General features: G+C 39.8%; 1 protein-coding gene across 4 annotated transcripts in view; it reads right to left on the bottom strand.

Moving 5' to 3' along the window:
- The window catches only part of LOC121505523 (ELKS/Rab6-interacting/CAST family member 1-like), a 188,470-nt gene that overhangs the window by 109,259 nt on the left and 66,032 nt on the right, over positions 1–13,179 (bottom strand). For all 4 annotated transcript variants that reach the window (XM_041780924.1, XM_041780922.1, XM_041780921.1 and 1 more), the window contains 3 exons: positions 11,604–11,744; positions 7,362–7,502; positions 2,732–2,925 (listed from right to left, as the gene is read on the bottom strand). In XM_041780924.1, the coding sequence (XP_041636858.1) occupies positions 2,732–2,925; positions 7,362–7,502; positions 11,604–11,744 (476 nt within the window). The remainder of the gene's footprint in view (positions 1–2,731; positions 2,926–7,361; positions 7,503–11,603; positions 11,745–13,179) is intronic.

The raw sequence follows: 13,179 nt of genomic DNA on the forward strand, positions 1-13,179 counted from the left end.
ATACAGGCGGCACCAATAAATGCTACACAGCAGCACAGAAGCTGCATATTGTGGACTCTGCAATAGAAATCAACACACAGGGAGACCCTTAAAACAAAGAGCATCTTACTTATCGGAGCAACTTGTACTCCAGATTTTACTTTGGGAGTGTTAAACCATTTATTGGTTTTATGAGGTTATTTTAGGAGCTAAGATTAACTTTATTAGCTATCAAGCTTATAAAATCTGTCAGCAACAGCTGTCTTTTTATCCTGTGAAATTAACAGTAGTCATGTAAAATTAAAAAAGGAAAAAGCCTGCTGTTTTCTACTGTTGGTTGAGACCCAGGATCTATGTGTATTTCTTTTGATTGATACTTTTTAAAACATTAACACTGATAGTGAGGACAGCCTGTAAGGCATTTATGGTTGCAAAGGAGGAGTGGCTTAACACTGTCCCTTTTTTTTTCTTCATCACTCTGCAAAAATTCAGCCAGAACTTGGAGTAAGGATGGGATTTTCCCTTCATTATAAATCTATCAGCCCAATGGAACCACAAAATGTGAAAACATAAAAAAGATCATACATCATGAAACTCTCTTATGTAACCATTTTCTTCACAGTAATGACTGCAAAGGAAAGTCCTAATAAAACATGCATTAGTCTTAATTTTACGGTTACAGGACGCTGTGGTCAAACGAACTGTAGTAAACAATGATCTGATAGCTCTGGATGGTACTGCTGTTAATTCACGGTTAAAATTCACCAGTTTGAAGTCAGCGGGTGCTAAATTATTAATTCTTTAGTCTATTTTTACTGGCCCGTGAGGAAATAGTGATTCTCCCAAAAATATCATTAACACCCATTAGTCTTTCAGTCAAACAACTAAAAACACAGATGCAAAGAGAGGGAGAAAAAGGGAGTGAAGAGAAAATAAATCAGAAATCAAAGGCGTCAAAAAGCATTCAGACAGACAGAGGGGGCAGTTTTCAGAAGAACAGACAGCTCTGATCCTTTTAATCCTCAAAGATAAATTTTACTCACACATTTTAGCTAAAATATCACATTTTTTACACTGCAAATGAATTTTAAACCCTGTTTTTCATGTTTTTCAAGAGCTAAATGTGCCTGACCCTGCTTCACTAACCTGAAACACCTTCAAGAATACTAAAAAACAGAAAAAACAGAGAGACAGGCAGGCTGGCATGCAGGTGACATAAATTTAAATGTATAGACAGAAAACACAGATTGAGATTAAAAGTAGTTAAGAGGTAGATAGAGAGTACATAAGTTAGCAGGTAGAGAAGTAGTTAGAAACAGACAAATCATTCCTATTAGCTTAAAGTGAAAATAAAAAGTGAGCTTTCCGGTATCCTAATGAAGGAATAAGACAGTGTTAAACTTTTGAGTCAGGCATCCTTGGCTGAAAGTAAAACAAAAGTGAAGACAGAGCCACTAAATGAAAGAGTTGCATCATTGACAGGAGCAGAGGCTCAAAGAGTCGTACAGCAGAGACTCGGGTGCCGTACTGAGTTCTTGTTTTACAAACTTTAGACAGCAGTTCAACTCGCCTCACTGCAGACTAACAAGAGGACAAACACTTCTCCAGAAGCATATACTATTAGCAACGATAACAGAACTGAAAAAGGGATTTTTTCCTTTATTCAGTCTGCAGACGGTCCTGAGAGGTCTTAAAAAACAGGCAAAACATGCTACTAATGCTGCAACTCTTTGATTGTGAATATTAGTGAACATACTCTGGTTCCATGTGAAAAAGGCTCGCAAACATGAGAAATCTCTGGAGCTTTTAATTGTTTTCTGTAGTGATACACTGCAAAAAAGGTACTCTTTTGTCTTTGCAGATGTCAGAAAGAACAAAATTTTGAAGAATCCAAGATGAGGTATTCAAAACACATTTTTAATGGAAATCTAGAATTATAAAAATTTAGTTCAAGACACTACTTCTTCATATTGGATGTGTCAGACAACAATTTCGCTTCAATGGAAGAACCTCTGACTCAACTTGTGGTTCTGAGGTTGCTTGACGTTTACTTCCGAATGAGAAAAACCGACCCACTTTGGATATAATGGTCCGTCAATTTATTTCTGAAGCATTTATTTCCACATCACTTTTCCACATGGGACCGGTTGCTTTCACAGTGCTTTAATATCCTGTCCTTGGGCAAGCAGAGTGAGTTTTTGTCGTGCATCTGACTGACAGGAGCCACCAGCCACTCACGTGCCCAGGTAGTCCCACACTAGCCCCCCCATTGGCTGCTGAGAAGCAGCGGAGGGAGGGGCTTCTTTTCGTGACTGCTGAGAATGCCAGAGATGAGGAGAAGAGGGGTTTCTGGGGTTTGATGGGCAAACGCAATGAAATAGACAAAAACGCTCTCACACAGATGAAGAACGAGTTAAAACAAAGAGGGATAAGAGGAAAGGACGAGGGAGTACAGATGAAAAAGCCAAAATGGAAAGAGGAAAGTGGGAAGGAAGGGGTAAGAAAAAGGGACAGCTAATGGATTAGTTCTGGAGGAAAGATTACAATAAACTCCAACAGTTTGTAGCTTGAAATTGAGTGGAAAATGAACAACACAGAGGTGAAAACTGGAAAATAAACCCTGTTGGGACAGTCTTAGATGTGTTTAAGTAGATTAGGTTAAAAGAATAAATAAATACAGACACAGATGTTGCAGAAAGTTAGAATTTTCATCTAAGTTCACCATTTATCTCAGCCCCCACTCTGTTCTCACCTCTCTAACTCGTGGATCTTTTTCTCCTTGTCATTCTTTTCGTTCTCCATCTCCCTCAGGATCTCCAGAAGTCTTTCGACCTCGGATTGAGCCTTCCCAGCATCCTCTTTGTGCTGGGACACTTCCTTCTCCAGACAGGAGATGCGTTCGGCGAGTTCAGCGCTGGCCTGGGAATCTGCTGCTGCGCTCTGAGCCTGCAAGAGAAAATTAATTATAAATAAACTGAGGGTGAGCTTTAAAATGAGGTGACCACCATATAGTCAAAATAAGGACATGCCAGAAACAACGATAACAAAGTATGATTAATCTACACTTGGCCTGTGGTTGATAAAATGACATGACCAGAAAAGCCCTACGGGTAGCAGCCAGTTATGACTTTAAGAGAATAATACTTAGGTCATGGGTTCCAGGACCCCTCGAGGAGGGCGCCACAGATCTCAGAGGAGGCATGAGGCTCTGTGGTTGTCAACTAGATTTGCTAAAAGTGACTAAAATCCAGATAAAACACCCCTTAAAGATGTAGCCCTCTCCCTTGGTCATCATTAGTGTGTGATCATAGGGTCCTGTCTGGTGGATGCAAGGAGGTAACATCTTGCAATATATTTAATACCCCCATTTCCATTTTTTTTTCCAAAGGTTGTAATTTGCTTTTGATCTTGTAAAACACAAAATAAGTTAATAACGTAAATGCATGTATGTAATAATGATCAAACAAATATTCATTAATCCTGGCTTATTTCAGCCAATTAAGAGGGGAAAACTCAGCAGCTCATTTTCTCAGTACAAAGCTAACAAGGCATCAGGCTAACAACCCTGAAAGCAGCAACATGAGTATTCCAGCACAATGGTTTTTGTGCAACAGTGCTGGGAAAATGTGCTCACTACCTTCCTGATTAAATATTTTTTTTGCATATTTGTCAGACTTAAATGTTTTAGATCATCAAACCAGAGTAAACAGAAGAATGTTTTAAATGTTTTAAAGTTTTAAATGATGATTTCATTTATTAAGGGAAAGAGCAATCCAAACCTACCTGGCCGGTCATGATAACTGGCAGTGACTCTTTCACATAACTATGGAGGAATTTTGTTCCTCTCCTCTTTACATAAGCACTTTGCTTATTTTTAAGCCATTCAAAAGTGGGCTTGCTGGTGTGTTTCAGATCATTATCCTGCCGTATAACCCAAGTGAGCTTGAGGTCACAAGCTGATGGCCTGACATTCTCCTACAGGATTTTCTTGTAGAAAGCAGAATGGTTCCATCATGGTGGCAAGTCATCCAGGTCCTGAAGCAGCAAAGCAGCTCCAGACCATCACACTACCACCACCATGTTTGACTGTTGGTATGATGGTTTTTTCATGAAATTCTTGGTTAGTTTTACACTGGGCCTAACAAAAAAGTTCAACTTTTGTCTTGTAAGTCCACAGAACTTTTTCCCAAAAGTCTTGGGGATCATTGAAGTTTTTTTCAAACATGAGAAAAGTCTTGGTGTTCTTTTTACGTCAGTAGTGATTTTTGCCTTGGAACTCTCCCATTGATGCCACTGTTGCCCGGTCTCTTTCTTATTGTTGAATCACAAAAACTGACCTTAACTGAGTCAAATGAGGCCTGTGAGTCTTTATATGTTGTTCTGGGTTCTTTTGTGACCTCCTGCATGAGTCGTCAATGCACTCTTGGGAGTCATTTTGGTAGGCCAGCCTCTCCTGGGAAGGTTCTCCACCGTTCAAAGTTTTCGCCATTTGTGGATAATGGCTCTCACCATGCTTCGCTGGAGTCCCAAAGCCTTAGAAATGGCTTTGTAATCCTTTCCAGACTTCAAGATGTCAGATGGTAGCATGCTGCATTGCTTTTGGAGATCTTTCAGCTTACTTAATCTGGGTCGCTTTTTTCTCTCAATGAAACAGATTGTAATTTAAAGATTGCATTTTTTATTTCCTTGAGCTATCTTTGTCTAACATTAAAATTTGTTTGATGATCTGAAACATTAAAACGTGACAAACATGCAAAATAAAAAAAAAGAAATCAGTAATAGGACCAATACATTTTCACAGCACTGTGATTCTGCTGTAATAATGAAAATATGCTAGATGGTAACCAAGGTAAACATATAAAAAAGCAAAAATGTGATGATCAGTGCAGAATAAGTACAGCTGAAGTTAATGGGAAAGTTTTTGAGGTAATCCTTTATTATATAGCTGCCAATGCGTGCTTTACACAGCTAAATCATGTTTTTAGGGAGTCTTAGCATTTAAGTCCAGCTCGCTGATGCTGCCTTTGGTTTGTTTTTCCTTCCACACACTCATTTATGATGATTTATGAAAAGATTAGCATGAGCATAAGCATATCAATAAAGTTAAATCAAATTAAAGTTAGAACAAGAGTCATCGGTCTTTCTGCTTCTATGCAAAGCAGTACAAAATTTGCCAATAACAAGAAAAAGACAGACATTTAAAAGGAGAGAAAACAGAGAAAAATAAACAAGGTATAATGATCTTAGAGGTTAGAACAGCTGTGTATGTTTCCCAGAAGCAAATGTTGCTCTTGGGTTGGATTGACTTTGAGTGTATGAGCGTGCACGCCTCGGTCAGAGAACACATAACCATATTAGTTTTGGAAGAGCAAAAGAGTTTTGTAAGTCTTTATGTGGAGAGGAAATGCTTGGGTGTCTCACAATATTATAAGAGGATCATAGGAGAGAAGAAAGGCGGCGAGGGAGAGAAAGACAAAAAAATGTCTTTTTTAAATCACACAGTGTCACACGCACAGTGTCAGTCCTTTCACACACACGCTGTCAAGTCTTTTTTTCCATTCAGTGGTAACAGAAAGAGACTCAGAAATAAACTCTGATGAGAGAAACACCAGAGATCCACTGACACCTTTATACACATTCACACGTTCAGGGAGAGGTGCTGCTGCTGTCTTCTCCACTATGTGAAAATGACTGCAAGACTGTCAGCAAGCCGTCACACTCACATATATGCAGCGTTTTATGGGCTGCTGTGTAGGAGAGAATATGTGATACACACTTTCTCCTTCACACTCACACACACTATCATCTGTCTTGAAAAACAGTTAAAGGAACACAAAAAGGAGAGAAAGAGACCTAAGGTTCTTAAGTTTAATATCCTTTATCTGTGTGATGGTTTGTTTACAAATTTTCTCATCCATGTGAACATTTCTTTTACTTGCCATACTTTAATGATTCCTTTTTAGGTTATTTCACACAATTTCTGCCTAACAAAACCCACCCTAACAGACCCATTTCGTATTAAAAGTCATCTTTGGGGGTGAGCGTTGTCATCCTGGAGGATGGAGTTAGGCCCCAGATTCTGGTGATACAGGAGTGCCACTGGCTCCAAAATCTCATTCTGATATCTTACTGCATTGAGATTGCCTTTATGATGACAACTTCTGTTTAGCCTGTGAGAGAGATACCACCCCACACCATCACACTGCCCCTATGAAAGATGTCACACGATCTGTGCAGCAATCTGCAAAACATTCTCCACACCATCTCCATACTTTGATCCTGCCATCCAACTTCCACAGACAGAACCTTGATTCATCCCTGAACATGACGTTTCCCCACATTCTTAAGTTCCACTGTAAACACCAGCGCAAACAGGCCTGATGGTGAAGGGCAGTCACTGAAGACTCCCTGGAAACCTTATAAGCATAAAGACTGGCCACGGGCAGTCTGTTCCTCACCGTCTGATCAGTGGTCTGTCTGTGAAACAGCTGTGCAAATCTTAAATCTTAAATCTCTTGAAAAAAGCCTATAGTTCCTCAGTGAAGCAAGGGTGAGAAACCAGTCTTCTTGGGGAGTTGTCTTCCTGGGACGCACACTTTACAGTCTGTCTTTTACTTCACCAGTCTTACAGAACTTAGTCCTAAGTTTGGAAATGGTACGAGGGCTGACACTAAATAATGCTGCCACTCTGCGTACCAGAACACCATTGCACAGGCCTTATCCTCAAGGGACAAACGTGGCATGTGGATGCTTGGATCACACACAAATTCCACAAAGATGCAGGACCCATGCACACAAGTGCTGTCAATTAGGTGCCAATCAGTGCCACCTGTGACTGGCACACACCTGGCAGCACTTAAAGCTCAAAACAAGAATGAATACCAACAGGAGAGGGGGATTGTCGCACATTTTTGGGGGGCACTGTTCTCTCATTTAGCTGGGTTGCTCATTCCACAAATGCACCATCCTTACAAATTACACTTCGTTGCCAATCAGGCTTTCCATCAATATAAAACACACTGAAATAATGATAATAATAATGTTTCCAAACTTTTAGGAGGAGTTCATTACCCACATCAGGATAGCAAGCCAAGGATTTTGATCATCCGCCATGTTTGTTTTTCTTCTAAAGTCACATTTGATCATGCAAAATTCTGCAAGATATCAAAGATCTTGAACATTGAGATAAAGATGACCGACTGATTGATTGTCTTCAGCGGTGATTATCTAAGTACCCATTTCACTTATTTTTACTTGTAATTTCAGTTCAATTTAGTCTTTTTTTAATTACCATTTGATGCTATTTTTATCTATCATCTTTCAGAATATATTTATAGTTCTAGTTCAGGGAGTTGCTTTGCTGCTTTGTTGTTGATTCTGACCTTCTTGAGCTGGTTCTCCAGTTTGATACACTCCTCTTTCTTCTGCTCGAGGCCGATCTCCAGACTCTTCAGCCGGTTATCCTTCTTCAGAGTGGACGATGCCAGAGAGGACGCCTTCTCCTTCAGATCCAACACTGCCGTCTAAAAAAATAAAACATTAAAAAAGAGAATTAAAATAGACAAGTATGTATAATGAACTTCTCCACTGACATGGAAGATTACTGACCTGTTCCACAACTACAATTATCATAAATCAATAAAACAAACATGATCACTTCAAAATAATTTGGACTTCAGGGAATTTTGACCTTCAGTTTAGTAGTTTGGCAATCTGTTCTACCAGTAAGAATAACAACGTAATGCAGGTCCTGTATGAGCATCAGCCCACAAGAAAATAAAGCTGCAAAACTACGAAATTTTCAACTAACTCTGGGCAATACTATAACTGTTCTCTTTCTTTTTGGGTTGCTGCAAAGTTTGTTTGTCACAGCTTTTAAAATAAAGACATTAAGCCATGCAAAAAAACATGAAACCATTCTGGCCCTGTTTAACCAAGCCACTATCTATTAAAAATGTAACAATCTGGGTGTATATTTTGCCCTCCAAACATTTTTCCCATGACTCGTCTCTCCTCTCACTCTTCCAGCTCTGTCCCTCCATCCGTGAAAAACTCTCCCCGTCTTTTCTCGTCTTTTCCTCTTTTGGTAGGGCCCGTGAAACCAGAGGGAGAGACACTCAGACGTGTAATTTCACCCATGACTGACAATACCAACTCCAGACTACAGATCCTCATGTTTGACTGGGCTTTGGTCAGAAAACCTTTCTGCTTACTCTGATTATATATAGAGACATATATATATTACTGTTGTCAGACAAAGCCCACATCTGTGTTTAGCAGTGTAGAAAGGAATGCGTGTTTTCTCCCTGAGGGTTCCCATGTAGTTTTTTAAATGATATAAAGAGACTCAAACAGGTTTTATGAGCCGACAATCACTGAGGAGCCCATGTCAAAAAAGACATGAAGGACGTTTTACTGCAGCGACATGTGTGCATTTTATTTTAGGCCGTTTTTCTTCTTTTAAATAAGTTCAGCCAAAAGTTAAAGGAGGGGATCAATACGTCTGTCATGTCTGTGCGCTGAATATAAACCGGGAGCGAGCAGGCACTTAGCTTAGAATAAAGATTGAGTGACGTACTGATTTCTGCACACCATGCTCTAAAACACTCAGAGATTAATAGACAATCTGCTCTGTTCTGTGTAAACCATTAAAACCCAAATGTGAAAAAGTCAATTTGTGGTTTTATGGGAAACTCCAGCAGGATCTAGCTTCAAATTTTCCATACAGAAATGACAGTAGCATCAATCTTTTTATCTAACTCTCTGAAAGACTGTTCCTCTTTATGATTTGAAGATTAAATGCACCTGAAACCACATTTTCTGTTTGTTTTTCTCTTGACACAGCAATTTATTTTCTTCCTGGAGACACTGTTTAATAAACGTTTTGTGTTTTATACTGCGTTGTGCAATAAAATTGAGTAAGTGGAAAATCTGCCTGAGTCAGTCAGTGGTCCTAATTCAAAGCGTGTCCGAAACGGTACAAAGACTCTCACAGTGATAATGTACCAGCCTTTTTCTTGTCTTCAACAATGGTTCTGGAGGCCACTACCTCACCTGCCTTAGACAGACTTTTCTAACATTTCTTCCTTATTTCCACTGAGAAATCAGCCACTCTGATTCAGGACACCTTGGCCTGGTGGTCTCAGGACACAAACCCCCATGTTGCTCGGTCTCTCACTTATTCAGGCCAGACATCACACTTTTGCCTGTTGTTTTGTTTTACTCCACAAATTTCAATATAGCACAAATCCACACTTATGAAACTGATCTGACTATGATGCACTCTAAATGTGATGCTGATCTTCCAATTATTCATTTGTTGTATGACAATTGAAATGTGCAGAAAAAGTTGGATACTCTCCATAATTTTTGTTGTCTTTGAGCAAAGTTATGACATGGGATAAAGTTTCTGGTAAGATGCTGAATCATCTGTCATGTGTCTCAATAAATGAATGTTTATTCAATCAATCCCTGTTCGTCCCTCTGTGTGTGCAAGAAATAGACTCGAAAAGTCAGCACTCACTGTGAGAAATCATTAGTTATTCCTTAGTATGGTCACATCTCGTTCAATTAAGTATTTACACTTTCATAACTTGAAATCTGGTATCTATTGTCTGGTAAAGGAGGCTTGCCTCCAATTTCCACATAAGTCGGTTAAGCAATGCTCAGACCAAAGGTGAGCAACCTTGTACTCTGGAAGCATGTCTAGAGCACTGCGCAATGCTACACAGCCCTGATCACCTTGGTATGAGAGGGCACAAGATCACAGGAGAACTATAAGTTCACTGGATAGTACTACGTCTACAGTGAATTATTTTTGCCTTTTTGGGGTCAATGTGTCATGCATTTCAACATGATTCTATGATTTTACTGATTCTGCCATGGGTGAGTACATTATGAAATTAAAAGGTTTATATTTGCTAGAAAGGATGTGCAGTTTCATCTAAAATCCTGTGGTTTTCCACTTCAAAAGTTACTTTTCCATGTCAACAGCACCGTTGTTGCTCTGTGACCACTGACCCTCCGCTGACTTGTTGCTCATGACACGGGATGAGATGTTACACTTATACAGGGATGATTTACAACGGGTAGTCTGTGCATTGTGTTGTATTTTGAAGTTGACAGGATACTTGACACGTTTTCTCCAGCTGTTTGTATTGATCTGCTCTAAATGGACTGCCACTTTTTGGCAGCACTGAATATAGGCCAGGCGCATAACTCCAGCAAAGCAGAATGGAGTGGCTCGTCTGGGACATGCTGGAGATGGACTATATTGGTGAATATCTTGCCAAAGACCTACTGCTGTAATATGGGTGGACAACGAAGGTTTTAGAGGGTTAGTTAACACACTGGAGCCAAAGAAGAAATACATATCTTTAAGCCTAGTGCACACCTGTTGCAGTTTTTTGCACATACTGTAATATTCAAAGTGCAACTGTTGTTTAATAAATGCCAATGTCACTTTTTCTTTCAAGTGTTCATTTGTTGTTGTTTTTTTTAATACCCCAATAAATCCAGAACTGTGGACTTGTTATTGAGGTATTATGGTACTGTGAGGTTTTGACGCTACTGGCTACCAGTCAGTTTTTAGAATTGATTTTCTCAGTTTTATAAAGCCTGAACTGGCCAGGCTTAGATTCTCTGTCTGGGATTTGCTAACGCCCTATGAGCCTGACGGCAGCCTGAAATCCTCCAGCAGGGGTCTGAAACATGACTGCTTACAAAACATGACTGAGCGTTTGCAGGTCTGCCCCCTCAGCTGTGGAACTCCCTGCCCCGAGATCTCAGACATGCAAACTAAATTCCAGTCAATAGCCATGTGTGACTACAAAGCAAAGAAGGACTCTTGAGTTCTGTTTTTTCTGCTCACTCCCAGGCAAAATTGTCTTGACATTTACTCCCTTTGTAGTTTTGGGTCACTTGGAGTAGCAACCACACCTTATCGTCCACAAATGTTTGTTTCTTAGCTATCTTTGTACGTTCATGTGCATGTTTTTTCATTACAAAGTTACGCCACCAACCACAGGCCTGGCATGTGTGCTACAGCATTTGTGTGGATCCATGTGCATGTCAGTTTTCATCAAAATGTCTCTTGAACACAGAACTTTTAGAAAACTGGAGAAAAAAATCTGACTTTAATTCAACATTTCCCTGTAAAAAATGGCATCAGTGTCATTTTTAACATCATTTCTAAAAACTAACTTCTATGAGTTGGTTTCTTCCAAACCCTTGGTGTTGTTGCATACTACATGAAGACTCTCTTGCAGGAATATTTTCTAGAAATTGTTTGTTTCCCTGAAAAGGTTAATTATGTTTTTTTCTAAATGTGCTGTCAAACCACTGCAGGATGACAGTGCTAAAAATGCTTCATCATGCTCTGTCTCTGCTGTTTAGTTCAGTATGAATCACACAGCTTAAAGAATTAATCTCCAGTCTCTGTTTTCATTGGTCGTGCAGCTTGTTGTTGTCAAGGAAATGTGCCTGTGTAACGCTGTTGTCCTTCAGAGCGAGGTCTGCTCTACAGTGACAGATCAATCAAAAGAACAGGGAGGGAGTGTGTGTGTGTGATTTTCTGACTTATAGCTCCGACATGGATGAGTGTGTCTGCGCGTGTGCGCTTCTACCTCACGGTCGGCGAGGTCAGCCTGCAGCTGCGAGACTTTCTCCCTCAACTCCTTCAGCTCCTTCTTGCTGGTCTCCACCTCCTCCCCCTTTTCTCTCTCCTCCCTCTCCCGCTGCTCCTTCAGCCGCTCGATGATTCGCTCCTGGGCATCGAGAAGAGGAGGAAAAAGGAAGAATAATGAAAGGATGAATGGAGAAAGGAAATAAAGAGGTAGACTATGTTCCAGCAGCTTTTCACAGTCACCCAATATCAAGTTTCTATACTAATAACAGCCACATTAAACTTTATGTACATGGCAGCTTTGACAGGATCTAACAGCCAACAGTGATTTTAGACACCTAGTATGTTCTGGCACAAGATGTAATATTCACATCTACTAAAACACTACAGACACTCTCCAGCCATGGATCAAAACAGCGGCCAGTTCAAGCAAAGGCATTAAAGTTCATACAAAAAACAAGAGGAAAATTCCACATGGCTAAGCTGTGTCTGTTCCTTCAGTTCTATCTGTGAAGATGGACTAGGGTCACTTCATTTAGAGTGATAACTTCATCAAAGTGAGGACATTTCAATCGGGGGATATATCATCCTACTAATTCATGTGATACATTTTGTTGAATTCCTGGTACCAAGAATATTAATTTCAGAATTATTAAAAATTAATGTTCTGAACAGATTTTCCAGCCGGAATGAGGAATTATGATTGTATCGTATTGTATTATGTCACCTCATAATGCCTTGCATCACGGTAAACTGGGTTGTATCATATCATATCGCTTCACATCATATTGTGAGTAAAGCTAGGGAAACACTGCGATTTTAAGCCAATTCAGACACCATTCACTTAGAAGTAGGCCTGGGTGATATGGCCTTGAAATGATATCACGTTGTTTTTCTTGCCTTTGACAGTAACAGTAATAACGTGGTATTACAAAAGAGATAATGCTTTAAAATCCAAATTCAAGTGTCATGAACTCTCTTCTACCCTTGAAACAAGCCTTTGGTTGTATATTTAATTCATATCTAAGAATTGGATATTAAAAAAAAAAAATGTTTTTTTAATGTCTCTCTATGTTTACTTCTTTCTAACAACGCTCCACTTTTTACGTTTTATCTCTCCTGCTAATGACTTGAGCACATTTCCTGATGAGGGTGTCCAAAATAAAGGCGTTTCAGAAAAATAACAGCCGTGGACTTTTATTGTGAAGAGACTGACAGAAGTAGTATGTTTAGAGTTGATTTAGCTCAGCTTCAGCTGCCGTACCGCCTAGTTTGAAGCTGTTTCTCTGACTTCATTTTAACGACGCAGCCTGAATCGTTGGCTCATCATGGACTTAGAAAAGAAAGTGATACGTTAAAACACACCTTTAAACAGGTTTTTAGCCGTCATAAGATGAAGAACTGCACCGCTGGACTCTAGCCAAATGGAGACCTGCCAAAGTGGTACGCAGCTTGTGTTTAAGCCCCAGGCAGGCTGACAGACAACGCACTCTGCTGCGGTTTACAACATGGCTGGCTTGTGGCACCAACAATCATGGTAAAATTTGGTCTATGTAGTTCTGTACTCAGCGCATAGC

This window comes from Cheilinus undulatus, linkage group 23 (genome assembly GCF_018320785.1).
Source record: "Cheilinus undulatus linkage group 23, ASM1832078v1, whole genome shotgun sequence".
In the NCBI taxonomy this organism is placed as follows: domain Eukaryota; kingdom Metazoa; phylum Chordata; class Actinopteri; order Labriformes; family Labridae; genus Cheilinus; species Cheilinus undulatus.